The following is a 20,281-nucleotide window of genomic DNA, read 5'->3' on the forward strand; positions in this document are numbered from 1 at the left end:
TCAAGTGGTAGAGCACTAGCCTTGAGCTGAAGAGCTGAGATACAGTGCACAGGCCCAGAGTTCAGGCCTCACAACCGGACCTCCCTCCCCCCACCCAAAAAAAAAGAACTTTGAATATCTGAGAAGTTAACATGTAACAATTGCACTATAAGACTTCAAGTATTGCCAGGCACTGGTGGCAAACGCCTGTAATCCTTGCTACTCAGGAGGCTGAGATCTGAGGATTATGGTTCAAAGCCAGCCAGGACAGGACAGTCCTTGAGACTCTTCTCTCCAATTAACCACCAGAAAACCAGAAGTAGAGCTGTGGTTCAAAGAGCACTAGCCTTGAGCCATAGAGCTGAGAGACAGTACCCAGACCCTAAGTTAAAGCCCCACCACCACTAACCAAAAAAAGGTTTGACACTTGATATTAGATTTTGTATTTTTCCATTAAATGCCTTTTGATGAATGACAATTTTATATTATAGGGAATATGTAACATTCTGAACTATGCCTGCCTTATTAAAAAGGTGTTGAGTTTACCTAACATACGCATTCTCTCAGGAGTTTGTCATTCTAAGAGAGCCTGATAGTTGTTTACAAAGCAGCTAACAATGTCTCAGAGGTATTCTGGGCTGAAAACTACTATTCAAATGGACTACTACCTCTTCTTTTGAATGCTCCTTAACTTGAAGTGGGAGAGTCATACATGGGGCCTGACTGGGTCACAGGGACTTGCCCGAGGCCCTGACACGAGCCTATCCAGCAGAGTGTGAGAAGAAATCCCCATTATAGCAACTGAAATTTAGACACACCGATTCTCCACAGCATTAAATATGTCAGGGAGAATTACTCTGGTCTTTGGTACAAGAATAGTTCTGGTAAGAATAGATTATAAAACTCTATTACTGGCTTGGAAGGTGGCTCAATGGTAGAGTGCTTGCCTCACATGCATGAGGCCCTGGGTTCAATTCCTCAGCACCACATAAACAGAAAAAGCCAAAGTGGCGCTGTGGCTTAAGTGGTAGAGTGCTAGCCTCGAGTGAAGAGCTGAGGGATAGCACCTACTCCCAGAGTTCGGGCCCCAAGATCGACCAAAAACAATAACAAAAATGCTGTATTACCTGGAGGTGTACCTCTTAATATTCTAAGAAAAAAAACATGATTTTAGCCAGGCTCTCAACTGTAATCCTAGCTACTCAGGAGGCAGAGATCTGGAGATTGAGTTCCAGAGGCGGCCTATGCAGTAAAGGCGTGAGCTTCTTATCTCCAATTGACCACCAAAAGGCCAGCTGTGGCTGCTATGGTAGAGCACTAACTAGCCTTGAGCAATAAAGATCAGGGACAGGGCCTGGTACCTGAGTTCTTATTTCAGAATCTGTTTTAAAACAACTAATTATCAAAAGCAGACCAAACAGATTTTCAGAATTTCAGCAGCCAAGTACCATGACCCTCTGGTTTCCTTATCACATGAATCATACCACAGAAGTCATGTTCTTCTGCTGTTCTGGTGTCCATCTTAGAATTTAAACTCAGTGCCTGGGTGCTATTCCTGAGCTTTTCTTTTTAAATATTTTTTGGTCATGGGGCTTGAACTCTGGGCCTGGGCGCTGTCCCTGAGCTCTTCAGCTGAAGGCAAGCACTCTGCCACTTCAGCCACAGCACCACTTCTAGTTTTCTAGTGGTTTATTAGAGATTAAGTCTCATGGACTTTCCTACCCTGGCTGGCTTTAAACTGCAATCCTCAGATCTCAGCCTCCTAAGTAGTTAGGATTACAGGCGTGAGCCACCAGAACCCGGTGGTTTTAGAAAAAAATATTATGAAGGGGATGTTCAGAGGATTTACAGTTAAATAAGCAAGTCAGGTAATGAGTAGATTGTTACCTTTCCCTCACTCTCTCCCAGGTTTTGCCTCCTATCCTCACCCACAAGTTGTAGAGTTCATTTCCCAGTGTCCAGTGAGGAACACTGCTGCATTTGTTCACCTTTTGTTCCTCCATGTCCTCTTACTGTCCCTATTGAGGCCTTGCTTGACCCAAGTAACACCATCTTGATCAGGAGCTCACTTCACTCTTCCCCTCCTCCCTGAAGTTGCTGCATAAGAGAAAAATATTCTGCTAAACTGCAGTCTGATTGGGGCAAGAGCCATGTCCTGTTTGGCTCAGAAATACCCAGATGTCTGTGTAAAGATCATGTTTTTTGTGCTGTAAATCTTAAAACAAAAAACCTGCTGCGTTTATTCTTGGAAACTTGCTTGCCTTGTAAAACAACACTTGATTGTGTTTTTTTTTTTTCTTTAAAACTCCTACCTTCTGGTAGGACAGGGTCAGAGTTGCAGTTCCGAGTCTGTACTGTGTCCCTGGCTGGTCAGTAGAGCTCCTCTGTAAAGCTTAATTCTGATCTTTGAACTTTAAGTGGTGGACTCTTTCTCTTGACCCCACATTTAGCTGGGGGCTCGTCCGGGATAGAGCCCTTAACCATTTGGAGCAGCAGACTGTGGGTTCCAGTCCCACCAAATGGGCCCCATAAAGAAGAATCTCCTGGGAAAGCCTCCAGAGGTGAGTTTGTGTGTTTGAGGTGCACTTCCTGGTTGAGAGGCCTAGAGCAGAGAGAAACTGAACCCAGTATTACTCTCTGAGACCAAGGTGGTCAAGGGATGCCTTGACCTTCTATTGATTGCCCTCTTTGGGAGGGCTAGATTATTTTCAGGGGTATCCTAATACTTTTGAATATAATCAGAGAACAAACTTTAGTAATTTCTATGCCAGTGTTTGTTTTTGCTTTTGCTTGCTGGTTTGCTGACAGGTTTAATTCTTAACATGGGACAGGCATGTTAAGACTCCTCTCTGGATTTAGTTCTGCAACATTTTAGACTTTAGGAAAAGGGCAGAGAAGTCAGGAGATCATGTTTTCCCTGGTAAATTAACTTTTTTTGGGTCTGGTCGTGGGGCCTGAACTCTGGGCCTGGGCACTGTCCATCAGCTCTTCAGCTCAAGGCAAGCGCTCTACCACTTGAGCCACAGCGCCACTTCCAGCTTTTTTCTTTTTGCTTATGTGGTGCTGAGGAATCAAACCCAGGGCCTCAGGCATGCAAGGCAAGTGCTCTACCACTGAGCCACCTTCCCAGCCCCTTAACAACTTTTTTGTCACCTACAATGGGCAACAGTTAGAACCAGATGGCCTTCTACAGGCACTTTTAACTTGTGTAAGATTTATGCCACCCAGACTGTTATTTTTGGCCACAAGGGGCATCCTGAACCAGTCCTATATAGTGGCCTGGCGGTACTTGGTGGAAGAATCCCCCAGATGGCTCAAAGCTCACCTTCCCCCAGAGAATTGTTCCACAGTGGTTTGGTGTTGAAATCAAAAGTGCCCCTCCCAACAGAAGTTCTACAAACCCAAGGACAGTGGCGACTTGCCACCCCCCTACCTGCACTTTGAATAATCTCACTGTGACCTATTCTCAGCTTGGCATTCTCTGGCAGGTAGAATAGAGAAGTCCACAGGAGCCAATGGATCCCAGTTGTCCAGTGTAGAGGCAAGCTCTTGGCCTGGATGGTTTCAGCAAGAAGTCTTTCTCGTCTGATTGAGGTGCATATTTGAGCTTCTGCTGTGTGCCTGACAAGAATTTCTGTGTTCTGCTCTTGGTGACAGCTATTCTCAAACTGTTTAGAAAAATCAGGATCTTGCTATATAGCTCAGGCTGCTCTGGAACTCTCCATCCTCTTCTGGGGTGACAGCAGGAAACAGCCCACTCAGCAGAACTCCCTGCCTGCAGTTGTCATCCTTGCTTTTATATTCTGTTGAGGAGTCCTCAGAGGCTGCACAAGGATGGATCCTGCCCTGATGCGTTCACCCCAAGGTTTCTGTTGGGTCTGAAGCCTGCAATGGCTGAGTTTGGAACTTCAGCTGAACATCTGACTCCATGTGCCACCTAAGACACATGTTCTGCACAAATGTCTTCCCACATTTTAGCAGTTGCAGGGCTGGTGTGTGGACCCCAGTGGCTGCTGTGGTTGGGAGTGGGAATGTCAGGTTTGCCTCTCTCACCGCACACCTATGGCCTCTGCGACCTGCAGTGCACGAGGTGAGTGACACGGCGGATCTCCTTGCTGCACTCCATGCACTAATGAGGCTTGTGGCCGTTGTGCACAGCCTGGTGTTTGGTGAGGGTCTGTCGTGTGCTGAATGCCTTGCTGCACATGTCACAGGCGTATGGCTTCTCCCCAGTGTGCGTCCTGCGATGGGCTGCAAGACCGGAGGCATTCTTGTATGCCTTCACACACTTGTCACACCTGTACGCTTTGAGTCCAGTGTGCACAGTCTGGTGTGCATTGAGGCAGGTACGTTTGCTGAAGGCCTTGCCGCACACACTGCAGGCATATGGCTTCTCCCCGGTGTGCGTCCTGCTGTGGTCTGTGAGGTTGCTTTTCACAGTGAACGTCTTCCCGCACTCGGCACAGCGGTATGGCCTCTCCCCAGTGTGCGTCCTGTTGTGGCGCACAAGGCCACTTTTCTGCAGGAACCTCTTCCCACACTGAGCACAGCGGTGAGGCCTCTCCCCGGTGTGCAGCCTGCTATGTGTAGCAAGGCCAGAGGCATGGTTGAATGCCTTCCCACACTCAGCACAGCTGTACGGCTTGCAGCCAGTGTGCAAGGCCTGGTGTGCTGAGAGGCTGGAGCGCAGGTTGAAGGCCTTGCTGCACACGTCACACACGAACGGCCTCTCCCCAGTGTGTGTCCTGCAGTGCACAGCCAGGCCAGAGGCTTGGCTGAATACCTTCCCACACTCGGCACAGTGGTATGGTCTCTCCCCAGTGTGCTTTCTGCTGTGGCGCACAAGCTCAGTTTTATGCGTGAACCCCTTCCCACACTGAGCACAGCGGTGAGGCCTCTCCCCAGTGTGCAACCTGCGGTGCGTGGCAAGGCCAGAAGCGTGGCTGAACCCCTTCCCACACTCAGCACAGCTGTACGGCTTGCAGCCAGTGTGCAACGCCTGGTGTGCCAAGAGACTGCGGCGCAGGTTGAAGGCCTTGCTACACACACCACACACAAACGGACTCTCCCCAGTATGCATCCTGCGGTGCACGGTGAGGCTGTAGGCCCGGCTGAATGCCTTCCCGCAGTCAGCACAGCAGTACGGCCTCTCCCCAGTGTGTGTCCTACGGTGCACAGTGAGGCCAGAGGCCTGGCTGAATGCCTTCCCACACTCAGCACAGTGGTGGGGCTTCGTCCCACTGTGCATGGTCTGGTGATTGGTGAGCATACAGAGCGCAACAAAGGTCTTGCCACACTCGCCACACCGGTATGGCTTCTCCCCACTGTGTATCCGGCAGTGAACAGCAAGGCTGGACATGAGGCTGAACTCCTTCCCACACTCTGCACAGACGTAGGGCTTCTCGCCACTATGGCATCGCTCATGATCCAAGAGATGGTAACGTCTGGAGAAAGCCTTCCCACACTGTGTGCAGAGGTATGGCTTTGAGCTGTTATGGCTCCGTTGCTTGTGATCCAGGAGATGGGAACACATGCAGAAAGCCTTCCCGCACTTAGCACAGCAGTGCAACTTCTCCACAGTGTGGATCCGCCTGTGATGCTTCAGGGAACAAGGCTGACTTCCGGATATTTCTCCATGACCGCTGTCTGCTTTTAAGGGTAATTCTTTACTTACACAGCCAGGAGAGGTACCTGCAAGATATAAAATGCCCATCTAATTAATCAGAGTTAAGTATTTCACCCTGAAAGAGAATACCACAGACAAAGCTCGCTCTCTCTGTCTTTCTCTCTCTCTGTCTCTCTCTCTCTCTGTCTGTCTCTCTCTCTCTCTCTCTCTCTCTCTCACACACACACACACACACACACCTGAGCCATATGAATGCTGAGAACCATAAAATACAATATTTATGAACACAAAAGGAATAGGACTCTTTCACTGGAAAGTAGATTATTAAGAGAAGGTAAGCCTTGTTTCAACCTATGAGTAAAACATACATCCTGGAGACAGAACTCATCAAGAAGACAGAACTCCCACCCCCACCCAACACACCTAACTGCCAAAAGACATATGGTTACATTATAAGCAAACAGAAAAAAAAGCCTATTTGCAACATATTGACTATGCACAAATAAATGCCATACATCACACAATATGTTGTAATGATTCAGAGCCAAAAGCTGTTTACAGAATGAATTAACAGGTAAATTTGAATTGCAAAGCAGAGGTGAGAAAAAGGTAAGAACACAATACAACAATGCCAGGAAAAAAACCCAAGACAAAAACACCTGCAATATATACAATAAGCTGCCTACACCCACACACAGCAAACAGAATTTAACCTTAACAGGAGATATGTGGCACAATGCATGCTGACTACATTTAGATGCTAGTCAAATTCCTCAAAGAAAAACAAAAGAGCAAGCCATGATAGTAATGAAAAAGTAATTCCCTTTAAAATTAAAAAAAAAAAAAAAAGCCAGCCCAGGAAAGAAAGTCTGTGAGACTCTTATCTCCATCAAACTACTCAGAAGAGATACCCGGGTACTGCACACCCACCATTAGCTGGAGAGTCAGCATGGGACTGCTTCAAAGCACACAGGAAATGTAGTGGAGACACAGAATGGCATATTACTCTGCAGGACAGGGCACAAATGGGGACATTCTAAAGTCCTTTAGGGCTCACAGCAGAGACACTTTGGTTTTCCTACAGAAAACTTCCACTTGTGCCCTGGTTCCCCAGCTCCCTCTCTGCACATCTGAGCTCTTACCTGCACTCACACCTTTGGCCCCTTCCCAACCATTCAGCTCTCCTGGAGTTGTCACATGGCTCTTTGCCACCCAGGGATCTTCCTGAAACTCCAATGGCAAAATCACACTCATGCTGGGAGGGGAGATTCCTGTTTATAGAAAGACAAACGCGCTGTGGCCTTTCCAGAATCCCCAGTCCCACGCTTGGGGGAAAAGGGAACATCACACATGGATGCAAAATACAGTTCACATATTCAGCAGACTGCTTCCATCTGAACACTTCAGAGTACACTTTAATGTGCAGACAGCACACAACAACTACTGAGTCAGAAGGAGGAGGAAATGGATACAAAGTCTGCCATGCGCTGAGTGTGGTGTCATCTGTGTGTCATCCCAGCACTTAGAAGTTCAGGGGCAAGTTCAAGGCCAGCCAGGGCTACAAAGTGGGAACTTTTCTCGAAAAAAAAAATGAGAAAGAGAAGGAAGATAACAGTTGGTGTGTGGGTCTACCATAGTGGTTGAAATGAAGCTCAGTGATGAGAGGACCTGTCTAGCGTGTACAAAGGAAAAAGAGAAGAGTGGAAAAAGGAAGGGAAGAAGGGGAAGGGAGGGCTGGGAAGGTGGCTCAGTGGAAGAGTGCTTGTCTTGCATACATGAGGCCCTAGGTTCGATTCCTCAGCACCACATAAGCAGAAAAAGCTGGAAATGGCGCTGTGGCTTAAGTGGTAGAGCGCTAGCCTTGAGCTGAAGAGCTGAGGGACAGCGCCCAGACCCAGAGTTCAGGCCCCACAGCCAAAAAAAAAAAGAAGGGGAAGGGAAAAAAGGAACAAAGAAGAGCAGAGAGAAGCCTGCCATAGCTGACATGCACATCAGCTTCCTTAAGCTGTGGGACACGGAAATGCACCACAGGAGCAGAACAAAGGATGGGTGTGAAAGTCCTTAGGCTACTTTAGTGCGTTTCTGTCTTGGAGTCCACAGAGCTTTACATCTAGTCATGGAACTGGGGTCTCTCTAGTCATTCAGGGGAAAAGAAAGAAAACACTCCCAACTTTTCCTCACCCACAGAGACCAGGTTCCCATAGGTGTCCAGCATGACGTCCCTGTACAGAGTGCGCTGAGCCTGGGTCAGGCACCGCCACTCCTCCTGGGTGAAATCCACCGCCACATCCTCAAATGTCAACTGTCCACAAGGAGAAAATCCAAAAGCATTTCACACACACATGCATGGACTCAGAAAAAGTATTACATGGAATTATAATCAATGCCTACCATGACAAAGCAATCAACACACCAGGGACAGAAGGAAGCTTCAGGATGTTAGGTTGTAATGGTGTCTTTGATATGACACCAAAAGGAAAACAACTATGTGGAATTGTACATCCCTGCATTCTTCTGAGAAAAGTGACGACATATGAGGAGCTGTGTTAAAAGGACCCAGATAAACATGAGGGGCTCTTGCCTGGAATCATAGTCTCTCAGGAGGCTGAGATCTGAGGATCAAGGTTCAAAGCCAACTGAAAGTTATACCTGAAGTATTAGAGCACCAGGCTTGAGCAAAACAGCTCAAGACAGCACCATGGTCCTGAATTCAAGCCCAGGGTTGGTGAGGAGAGATAGGGGGGAGGAGAGAGGAGAGAGAGATAGAGACTCCAAAGTTTACAACAAAACCAGCAATGAGGTTTCAGCAAGGACACAGGAATACTTGGTGGGTGATGCCCTCCTGTGCCCATGCCCAGTGGAGGGGACACGGCTGAGGGAAGGCGTGGGGGACATGAGCACACGTGGCAGGCAGGAACCAGCAGAGTCAGCACCCAGACCAGCTCTGTACACAGGAAGGAGATGCCACATGGCTTTACCTGAGTCATAGCCACCATCCCTGCTCCTTGTCCTTCCTCTTCCTTGTCCTTGGGCTTCCTTCGCAGGTAATATCACTTTCAGAAGTCAGTCCTGAGTGCTGAAAATATCCCATTTAATGCTCACACCCAACACATACTCCCTGTGCCCCGGCTGGGCAGGGAGGACCTCACTGTGGGATGAAAGTCCTGTGCTGCCCACTAATGGGGTGGTGGGGAATGCCAGTCCTGGGGCTGGAACTCAGGACCGGGGCTCTGTGCCTGAGCTTGTTTCCTCAAGGCTGGTGCTCTACCACTTGAGCCACAGATCCACTCTGGCTTTCTGTTGGTTAATTAGAAGTAAGAGTCTCAGGGAGGGTTGAAGAGCCAAAGTCACTGAATGAAAAAGCACACAGTTTGAGTCCCATCTGTGACCAAAAAACAAAACAAAACAAAACAAAAACCAATCTTTCCTGTTCAGGCTGACTTCACTAACCTCCATCCTCACATCTCAGCCTCCTGAGTGGCTAGGGTTACAACCATGGACCCTGCTCCCTCTACTCTCCTTGTAACCCATGACCCCTCTTTCCCTCAGACCAATGGCTTGCAGAATTTCAAATAGTTCTCCTCTCCTCCCACCTGGAAGTGCTCCCGCATTTCCTGCACCCCGCCACCTATGTGAGGTCTTGCATCCTTCTGGAGAAGGACATTCTGCATTTCTCTATTTGCTTTCCTCTCTGTTCATGCCATTGAACATGCAAAGCCTGCACCCCATTACTACTTTGCCCGCTGCTGTGGGGGCACTCTCTTCTCTTCCTGTTTTCCGAATTTCCTCTCAGTCTTCCTCCTGATGATCCTTTGCCCTCACCTCCCCACAGCCTTCCTACAGGTCAAGTGCAAGGAGGCAGGCCCCAGGTTTTCCTGTACCCCTCATCAGGAATAGGATGGGGAGGGGTAGCAGTGTAGCACAGGGCAGGGTAGAGGGTGAGGTCTGGTGGGGTGGGGTGAGGTGGGTAGGGACGAGGTAAGGTGTGGTGAGGTAGGGTGGGTAGGGGTGAGTAAGGGTGGGTAGGGGTGAGTAAGGGTGAGGTGGGTGAAGAGTTAAAGTAACTCCATTTTGAGGCAGGAGCCATTCTGTCATTTATGTTGAACTATGAGTGACCCAGAGAAAACAAATTCCAGAAAATGACCTGTCTGTGTTGAAGTTAGCCAGAGCTCACATAAATCCCAAGGACAGAGTTATCTATGGCCACAAACTTCCCTCACTTCACAGATAGCCCAAATGGTCTGATAACCCCCTACTGCCCTTTATTGCCCTGGCCCAAATGGTCTGATAACCCCCTATCACCCTAGAATGTCCTGTTAACACATCTGGTTGTGTAACTTTGTGGTTTTTGCCTTTATAAGCCCTGTGAAGGGCTGGGAAGGTGGCTCAGTGGTAGAGTACTTTCCTTGCATGCATGAGGTCCTGGGTTCGATTCCTCAGCACCACATAAGCAAAAACAAAAAAGCCGGAAGTGGCACTGTGGCTCAAGTGGTAGAGCGCTAGCCTTGAGCTGAAGAGCTGAGGGACAGTGCCCAGGCCCAGAGTTCAGGCCCCACGACTGGACCCCCCCCCCCAAAAAAAAACAAAAAAACAAAAAAACGCTCTGTGAAATTTCAGCTCGGGGCTGTCCTCCTAAGCTCCGCTGTGTTGGTGGGTAGGACGAGGCCCGAGCTGCAGCCCGCAGCTCAGCCTGAATTTAAAGCCTTGCTTTTGCATTTCGGAACGTCTGACTCTCGGTGGTCTTTTTGGTGGTGGTCCTGCGGCGTAGGCATTACAGTGGGTAGGCATGAGCTTAGGACGGTAGGGGTGAGGTAGGTAGGGTTGGGGTGAGGTAGGTGGGGGTGAGGTGGGGTGGGTAGGGGTGAGGTGAGGTTGGGTGGATAGGGGTGAGGTGGGCAGAGTTCGGAGGGGCCCTGGCCGGTCCCTGCTGCGCGAGTTCCCAGACGTCCCTAGAAGACCCCGGAGCGGAAGGAGCGGCCGGCGCCCGTTCGCGCTCCGCCGACCCAGCCGCGGAGCCGGGGAGCCCCAGTCACCGCGCCCGCCCGCGTGGGGTCCGCGAGCCCCGCCGGCCGCGACGCGGGGCCGCTTCAGGTCCGACACCGCGGGCCCCGGAGGAAGTTTTCCCGCCGGGGACCTCGGACCCGAGCCTCGGGGGTGCGCCGGGGGTCTGCGCCCGGGGACCCTCAGCTCGTTACGGGGTCCCGGAAGGGGGGAATCGGGCCCGGAGCCGGGGCGAGAGACTGGAGGCCCGCGTCGGGTCGGAGCAGGAGCGGGGCCGCGGCCGGGAGGAGCAGAAGCAGGGACCGAGGGCCGGGTGGCCGCGCCCACCCCACCCTCCCCGCGAGCAGCGACGCGGGGACGCCGGGGTCCGGACGCCGGGGCGGCGCCAGGGCCGCGCCAGAGCCGCGCCAGGGCCGGCGGACGTCAGGGAGGACCGGCCGGCGAGCCAGGCCGCCGGGCAGGAGGGCCGCGCGGGGGCTCCGGGGACCCCGACCCCGCCGTGGGGCCTGCGGACACCGGGACGCAGACTTACTCTTCCCTGAGAGACTCCTGGTCCGCACCGCGATCTCCCCTTACGCCACGTGTTTCCTGTTTTGAGGGGAGTTGCGCGCGCAGCGAGAGAGAAATGTGGGAGTGGGCGGGGCAAACACCAGAGAGGACTTGAGCAGGTGGTCCGAGCCATAAGGGGGCGTGGCGAGGGGGGCGAGAGCCTGGCCTGGGCGGGAAACGGGGAGTGGGCGGGGACTGAGCGAGGCCAGAAAAGAATGATTTGGGGCGGAGCCAGGTCTAGGCAAGAAACATGGAGTGGGCGGAGCCCTGCCTAGAGTGACAGTGGCAGGGGTGGAGCTAGGGGCGGGGTCAGATGCTGAGGGGAGTCCATGGTGTTGGTGGGTGTGGCTATGGTGGGGGGCGGGGCCAGGAACCAGGCCCTCTCTCTCCTCAAGGTTTCTTCCCTGCCCTGGGTGTTTTCCTTTGGTCTGGAGGCCTGACCTCCCGAGGAGGAGACGCAAGCTCAGCAGCCTGGTCAGCAGATGTGGCTAGGCGTCAGCATGTGAGTATGGGGTGGGGGTGCTGGTTCAGGGTCTTCAACCCAGGGCCTGGATGTGATCCATGAGTTTGTTCATCTACCTCTTGTACAAATCCACTTTTCCCGCTTTTTGGCAGTTCATTGGAGAAGTGAGTTTTATGGACTGTTCTGCCCAGGCTGGCCCAGCCTCCTGAGTAGCTAGGATGGCAGATGTGAGCCGCTAGTGCCCGGCTTGTGTTTAGATTTTTTTTTTTTTAATGTTCTTTTCTTTTGATCGGTTGTGGGCCCTGAACCCAGGGCCTGCGCGCTGTCCTTCAGCTCTTCAGTTTAAGGCAAGCTCTCTACCACTTCAGGGGCGCCAGTGACGGTCCGGACCGCGCTCAGGAGGCACGTGCTGCTTATGGATGCACTTCTGCCCCCCTCTGCACATACAGAACCAGCTGGCTTCCAAAGTCCCTCAGCGAGTGTCCAAACCCCACGGCTGCCATGGTCTGTGGGACCCCACTAAAGAGGGGGAACAGGGAGTTGGCCACAAGCAGGTGCTGCAGGATCACATCTGAGGGTCTTAACTGGCACCAATAGAAGGAAAGGTGCAGAAGATGGTAGAGAAGACAGAAATTCCCCACCACTCCACCTGTGGTCTGAGATAGGTAGATGATTCCCACAGCCCAGCAGCCAGCCGCCATGGCCATGCTGCTGGGCCCAGAGCTGGGAAGTGCTTCTTATGTGTCTGTGTGCTCGTCCAGGGGCTGGATCCAGACCTGGAGAGAGGAGAAGAGAGGAAAGAGAAAGAAGAGAGGCTGTAAAGGGAGACCTTAAAACATATTTCACATGGACTTTGGTCCTATCTTACACCCTGCCTAAATTAGAATGGCGCCTGCCCTGCAACATTGTGCATACTATCCCATGACTGGTCACCTCCTGCTTCAAGGGTGTAGATGCTTCGGTGTGCTCCTGTAATCTTTCTGTGTGTTGCAATCCTGTTGGCCACCTGTGTGTGGCCAGGCTGGACCACATGGCTTTTGCCCTTCAAAACCCCAGCTTGAGGATTCTTCGGGGTTGCAGTTTCAGCTCCCGAGTCTGTGCTACATCCCTGGCCGGTCAGCTATCCTATCCACCTCCCCAATAAAGTCATCTGTTTACATGAAGCTGTCTGTGCGTGGGGGACTCTCTTCTCTGTAACAGTTTTACCCTGGGCTGCCAAACCAGACCCACATACTCCTCTGGATTCCTTATTGGCTAATCTCGAAGCTCTAGGCCTAAGACCCAACCTCCATCTTCCTCTGTAACCGGGAATGCCCTATGTACCAGCTTGATACCCAGTCGTGCTGGCCTGAAAATGGGACTTTCAATTTCAAAATACTAACTGATCTCCACAATTTCTGTGAGCGGACAGGAAAGTGGCTGAGATTCCTTACGTGCAGGGATTCTTCTACTTATGCTCCCATCCCATCTCTCTCTCTGGCTCTCCTGCCCCCATCTCAAATCTTGCTCATGTGGCAAGATCCCTCCAAAAGCTCTCCCCCTTCTCTTCCTCTCCTGACCCTCTCAACTCTGTTATCCTCCCCACCTACGGCATATCCACCGCCCTATGCTCCATCTGACCCCACTGGGCCGAGGGTCTAATATCTCACCTGGCATTACTTCCATGTTATACTTTCCTCCGTTCTTACCATGGAGGAGCGTGAGTGAGTCTATCAGGCTGCCCGGGCTCTTGGGGACAAGATCCACCTTACAAATACAACCATGCCCATGGGAACTGAGGCAGTTCCCAGACAGGACCCTCATTGGCAATATCAGACACAGATGAAGGTCATGATGGCAGCTTGCATAGAGATAAGATGATTCAGTGCCTTTTGGCTGGATTCCGCGTGACCTCTATGATCCTGACCAGGGAGTCCACCCGGAGTGTACCCCAATAAACTTTTGATTTCTTTACCTTTACCTCCTCCTGCATGTTCTTTCCTTGCCTAAAACCTTACACACTGAAAGTCTGTGTCAGGTTTGTGGCACTCTCTGTAAAGAAGACAAAGAGACCCTCCAAGGCCATGGCCACCCCCAAGTCCAGCCCTGTAGAGCCTCCTTCCCTGTGATGAAAGGGGAAGTCAATACCACCTACTCTTTTTTTTTTTGGGTCCGGTCATGGGGCCTGAACTTTGGGCCTGGGCACTCTCCCTCGGCTCTTCAGCTCAAGGCTAGCGCTCTACCACTTGAGTCACAGCGCCACTTCCAGCTTTTTTTCTTTTTGCTTATGTGGTGCTGAGGAATCGAACCCAGGGCCTCAGGCATGCAAGGCAAGCACTCTACCACTGAGCCACCTTCCCAGCCCCAACCACCCACCCTTAATTCAGACTCTGCCACCTATGTCTGCAGTCCAAAAGGCTATATTGACTACTACAGAGTGGGGGAAGGAGACTGGGGACTTCCAACTCTTTCCTGTCTTACAAGATGGAGGCAATTGGCAGTATAGTATTTTAAATTTTAAGGAATTAAAAGAAATCAAGACTTCTACTGATCAATATGGGGCAGCTGCTCCCTTTATCCCTGATTGATAATCTGGCCTGTAGGGCATTATGCCCAGGGAGTTGGTAGACAATTGCTCAGGCCTGCCTCATTGTGTGTGTGTGGGGGGGGAGGGATTACTTGTTATGGAAGGCAGAATAGATGGAAAGTTCCGATCAGGTGGCAAAATAATAACTGCACCAACATCCCCATAATTTGACACACTGGTAGGTGCGGGTATGCTGATGTTCAGCAACAGATCAATTATCCTGGAGTTGCTTATGGACAGGTGAATGAATGTGCAAACAGGGCCTGGAAAAAGCTCCCTACTTCTGGGGCCTGGACTGAGGAGCTGTCTAAGATCAGACAGGGGCCTCATGAGGCATTTCAAGATTTTATTTCCTGCCTTCTTAAGACCGCATTGTAGTTGATGGTGAAGCTGGCACAATGCTGGTCCAACAAGTAGCTTTTGAAAATGCCAACTCTGCATGTCAGGCGGCTATTAGGCCCTGGAAGGAAACAGGAACTGTGGAGGATGCCATTCGCCTGTGCTGAGATTGGGCCCTCTTCTGTGCAGGGAGTGACTCTGGCTGCCACCCTTCAGGGGGTCCCACCTCACCATCTCCATCAGTAGATCTAGACTTCTCAGGAGACCAAAGGAAGCGGCCCTGCTAAGAGGGGGTGCTTCTGATATGAACAAGAAGGGCACTTTGCAAAAACATGCCCTCAAAATGTGGCACAAAAAGCCAACACCTCAGGTGTCTATCCCTGGTGTCAGAAGGGAAGACATTGGGCCAATGTATGTCACTCTAAAATGGACAAGGATGGCAAACCTCTGCAGGGAAACGGGATGAGAGGCCAGCCCTGTCCCTCCCCCCCAAACCATAGCGGCATCCCTGGGAGATCCCCTTCCTTGCAGCAGGTCCTGCACAACACCGCTGACCTGCCCAGACTCAGCTCCTTCAAGAAGGGGACTAATGGGAGCACTGGTCTAGGTGTATTTGGAGGGAGATCTTCCTCTGGTTGCCAAGGTCTGGGGACCTTTGCCACCTGGGACAGTAGGGTTGGTGTTGAGCAGGTTCAGCTGGACTATGAGAAGATTGATTGTTTACCCAGGTGTTATTGATAATGATTACACAGGAGAGATTCAAATCTCAAATTATAGCTGGCTTGAAAAAAGGAACCTTGCTTGTACCTGCCCATACTCCCACTGTGCAATTGATTCTGCTTCCTTTAGTTCCTCTTCCTAATAAGTCTCTTCACCCTAACCCGGAAAATCGAGGCTTTGGCTCCACAGATAAGGCCTTTTGGCTTCAGGAATTGGACAAGAGCGACCTGAGTTAGAACTCTACATAGGAGGGGAGCTTTTTACAGGCTCTGTTGGCACCGGAGCTGATGTTTCTGTTATATCTGGCCCATACTGACCTCCCTCCTGGCCAAAAGAAGGTAGCCTCACCCTGCTGCAGGGTACAGGCATGTCCAAAGTCACTCACAAAAGTTCTGCCATGTTACAGTGGCTGACCAAGGAAAGCCATTTGGGTGTCTTTCAGCCTTTTGTTTTGCCTGATCTTCCAGTAAATCTGTAGGGTGGTGATGTGTTGCCTCAGATGGGTGCTTATGTCCATAATTCCACCCCAATTTTTACTCAACAAATGCTTCATCAAGGGCATGATGGGATGTCAGGTCTAGGACTACAAGGGAAAGGAAGGTTGGAACCTTACCAGCCTATTGCAAACCCAAACAGACAGGGATTGGATTTTCTACAGGGCCACTGATAATGCAGCTTGACATGCAGAACCTATATGTTGGAAGACATCAACACCCATATGGGTAGATCAGTGGCTCTTGCCTAAGGAAAAACTTGAAGCTGCCAAGTATCTGATTCTTGGGCAACTGTCACAAGGCCATATTAAGCCTTCTACTAGTTCCTCGAACACAACTATTTTTGTTATTAAAAAGAAATCAGGGGTCTGGGAAGGTGGCTCAGTGGTTGAGTGCTTGCCTTACATGAGGCCCTAGGTTCGATTCCTCAGCACCGCATAAGCAGAAAAATCTGGAAGTGACGCTTTGGCTCAAGGGGTAGGGTGCTAGCCTTGAGCTGAAGAGCTGAGGGACTGCGCCCAGACCCAGAGTGCAGACCCCATAACTGACAAAAAAAAAAAAAAGAGAGAGAGAGAGAAAGAAAAGAAAAGAAATCAGGCCTGACATCAGCTCATCCTAGCTACTCAGGAGGCTGAGATCTGAGGATTGTGGTTCAAAGCCAGCTTGGGCAGGAGAGTCCGTGAGACTATCATCTTCAATTGCCACCAGAAAACCAGAAGTGGTGCTGTGGTTCAAGTGGTAGAATGCGAGCCTTGAGCTAAAGAGCTGAGGGACGTGCCCAGGCCCAGAACTCAAGTTCCACAACTGACAAAAAAAAAAAAAAAAAAAAAAAAATATATATATATATATATATATATATATATATGTATATATATATATATAAAGGGGGAATTAGCTACCCAGATTTCACCATGTATCATTGTATCTTTATCCATTTTTGTTTTAAATGTCTCAACAGGATGGCTTCAATGCTGTGGAGCACCATTGGGAGGGAGCTGCTATGCCCACGGCAATGGTGCTATGGAAGGATCCTTTGACTGGAGTCTGGAATGGTCCCAATCCCCTGAAGGTCTGCTTGTGTTTTTCCACAGGATGCGGAAGCGCTGAGGTGGATTCCAGGCTGGCTGGTCTGCTATGCTGAGATTACTTCAGTCACTCTGGAGAATGACCCATAGGCGGAGGGAGGGCTCTAACCTCCAGGGGTCAAGAGATAGTTGTTGGGGCAGGAAGGGCCCTCACACCTGAAACCCTATTTGTGGCTATGCTAGCATTAATTACCTGTGCCCAAGTTTCAGCTGAGGTACACTGGGCCTACATGCCTGACTCCAATTGCCTGCCCAGTGTCGAGGGAGGAGCCATTCATGAGAGTGTATCCTAATACCACAGGGCTCTTTGTGGGAGAGAGTGCTGGATTTCTGGAGCTATTTTCTAGGCCAATAGAATGGACTGGGCTGTCTGCTAGCCCACCTATTTGCATATCCTTACACGTGTAGTAAGGTATTCAGGGATAGATTATAACTCTGAGTTCCTCTGGGAGGAAAAGGTGTATGGATGAAAAAAAATGGAGCTTATGCATAACACTTCTAGAGTTGCTTTGGCAGGAGATGGTGTGCACCCCACATGGATTCCACTATGCAAGGAGGGTCTTGCAGCTGCTGATCATCAACCACCTTGTACAGCCTGTGGATTCAACATCTTGTCTACTGTTCCAGTGGTGGAAGTTCAACACCATGAACTGAAGGTCTGGTCTCAGAGGAGTGATCAATGGTGTCTTGTGGGCCACCATCTTGGTCTGCCCACATGCACAAGCTCATCCTGACATCTGGAGACTGGCTGCTGCCTTAAGGCCCACTTGTACTAATGCCTCTCACCTTCCTGTACTGCTGATTCAGAGACCTATCCCGCTTCATGGGTTTGTATAATTTATTGTGCAAGCCTATGTCATGCATCCATTCATGTTGGTAGTTGTGCAGAGTGTGGTTGTTAAGGATGGGGAGGCATTTCATGCCTCTTGCAGGAACAATTGTGGTTCTTATGAAAGACCCCAGCCGTGCTTACCCATTAGGTACCCCAAGAAAAACTGCTGCCCCTCACCCTACATACCTAAGAGAGCGGGGCAGGATACGTGCAGGCCGCTAACCAGGAAACGAAACCACGGGCCTCTGAGTCACCGCCTGCAGACTCTAGCATGACCTTAGTACATGCCTTAAAACCAGGCATTCTGGTAAAATAGCCGACCACCACATTCCTTCCTGTAAAACTTAGCCCTAATACTAGGGTGAGGCAGGATGTGATAAATCACTTGTCAAAACTAGGGAACAAACAGTTTCGGTGCATAGCGACCAGCACAGACATGTCAGGGCAAGTACTGACACGTCAGCCCCCCCCTCCCGGCCTCGCCTACCCCGTCCGGGCGATTTAACCTGACCAATCCCTACCTTAAGCGTAATTCAAAAATAACCAATCAATACCCTGTAACCATGCATCTCGCTTCTGTAACCTTGCTTCTGCTGCCCATAAAAGAGGATGCTTTCATGCATCAAGGCTCGCAAGTCTCCCGATAGACTTTGTCGCCCCGGGTACCCGGGTACCCGTGTAACCGGTTCTCAGACACTCAACCCGAACCTTGTGGATCTCGAGGTTGAGTGCACCTGGGAGCCGAGGGCTTGCCCGAATAAACCTCTTGCTGTTTGCATCCGCACAAGTGGTCTCGTTGTTCCTTGGGGAAGGGTCTCTTCAGATTGAAGGACACCCCACGCCGCTGGGGGTCTTTCACTTACTAACTGTATAAGTTATCCTGGACATTTTGGAGCTGTTAGGTTTTTAAAAACAGGTACCCGAGTAAGAACAGCACCAGCACGCACGTGGTATTCAGGTAAGGGGTAGGTTTATTCAGTAGACCTGCTGGGACCAGGCAAGGTTGGCACTCCACGTGGCTGAGAAAGGCCTGGCAATGAGAGAGAGCTGGGAAAGAGAGGAAAGAGGTAGAAAAGAGCAGAGAGAGGGGTAAGAACAGTAGCACTCACGTGGTATTCAGGTATTCAGAAGACCTGCTGGGACCAGGCAAGGTTGGCACTCCACGTGGCTGGGAAAGAGAGAGGAAAGAGCTAGAGCAGAGAGAGAGCAGAGAGAGCTAGAAAAGAAGAGCAAGAGCAAGAGAGCTAGAAAAGAAGAGCAAGAGAGCGTCTGGGCCTGGGCTAGGCCTTATGTACGGTATGGGCGGGGAAAGGTGTGGCCACATCAAATTCAGATGTGACCTCAGCGGATGCAGATGTGACCTCTTCCAGGTGTCCCAGTTGCCTAGGTAACGCAGGTAATGGGTGGAGACTTTGCTGCGAGGAGGGTGGAGTCTGCTAGCCATCCAGGAGCGGACCTTACAGGAGCATGAACAGCATTTGTTACTATGAACTCCCTTATCTTGCCTGTTAAGTTGATGGAACCATGGTATAATGATTGGGGCTTCACTTTGCTATTGAGGGGAATATTGGTTGCCAGCGTTATTGCTACCATATCACTTATTGCCAGTGCTACTGCTTCTGCCGTGGCCCTTACCCAAACCATATATACACATATACACATACATACACACATATAACATGTTCCTACTTTAACTTGAAATGTTTCTAGTGCCCTTGGGATCCACGTGGGAGTGGATAAAAATTATGGAATGATGTATGTTAATAACCAGGTAACACTGCTAAAGACTCAGTTAAAAATAACATGTCATGCTAATTATCAATACATCTGTGCTGCCCTTCTTCAATAGAATGGAAATGTGACTTGGATCAATATCCAGCAACATATTCAAGGACTCTGGTCCCCAGATAATTTGAGCTTTGACTTGATGCAGCTTTAGGGGCAGATATTTGCTGTTGGCCACTCCATCCTAAAGATAACAGACGCTGAAGACTAGGCTGCATTAGTTCTCCATTCCCTGCAGGCATTCAACTGAGGAAATGTGTGACAGCATTCCTTTTGGTATTTCTTGGACATTTTGCTATTTGTGGTTTTGATATTCCTTTCCCTGCCATTCTTCCTGAGATGTATGGTCCATTCTTTGCCCAGCTCCAGGCTGACAGATACTTGCTCAATTTAAAAAATAAAAAGGGGGAGATGTTGCAGACCCTAAGGTGGCAGGAGCTGGCAAGGTGTGAGCAAAGGCTCCAGCCATTGACTCCAACCCTCAAGGCTGCAAGTATTTGCTTTTTTATTTGAGGAAGTCTTTCTCTGCTTTGTGCCTGGGGGCTTATCTGAGGGAGAATGGTGGATAAATAGAAATAGATTGAGGAAGGCTAGGTTCTATCTGCACTTGTGGGCGTGGTGGGTCCTGAAACAATGTGATGTAAGCATTTGGTAAATATAGAAAGTGTATATAGCTGAGACTTTTTTTTTTTGTGCTAGTCCTGGGCTTGAACTCAGGGCCTGTCCCTGAGCTTCTTTGGCTCAAGGCTAGCATTCTACCACTTGAGCCACAGCACCACTTCAGGCTTTTTCTGTGTATGTGGTCCTGAGGAAGCAAACCCAGGGCTTCATGCATGTGAAAC

The 20,281-nt window shown here is 50.2% G+C and overlaps 1 protein-coding gene across 2 annotated transcripts in view; it reads right to left on the minus strand.

The window, feature by feature from the left end:
• The window catches only part of Znf615 (zinc finger protein 615), a 52,990-nt gene that overhangs the window by 13,066 nt on the left and 19,643 nt on the right, over positions 1 to 20,281 (minus strand). The window contains exons 1-3 of one of the 2 annotated variants that reach the window (XM_042700439.1): positions 11,139 to 11,217; positions 8,584 to 8,681; positions 7,787 to 7,907 (exon numbers count right to left, since the gene is read on the minus strand). In XM_042700439.1, coding sequence (XP_042556373.1) covers positions 7,787 to 7,907; positions 8,584 to 8,601 — 139 coding nt within the window. In that variant the 5' untranslated portion in view covers positions 8,602 to 8,681; positions 11,139 to 11,217. Of the gene's footprint in view, positions 1 to 4,438; positions 5,435 to 7,786; positions 7,908 to 8,583; positions 8,682 to 11,138; positions 11,218 to 20,281 lie in introns of those variants that run through there. The other variant, XM_042700434.1, reaches the window with a different exon arrangement.

This window comes from Dipodomys spectabilis, unplaced genomic scaffold, assembly GCF_019054845.1.
Source record: "Dipodomys spectabilis isolate Male_0828 unplaced genomic scaffold, ASM1905484v1 ptg000266l, whole genome shotgun sequence".
Lineage (NCBI taxonomy): Eukaryota > Metazoa > Chordata > Mammalia > Rodentia > Heteromyidae > Dipodomys > Dipodomys spectabilis.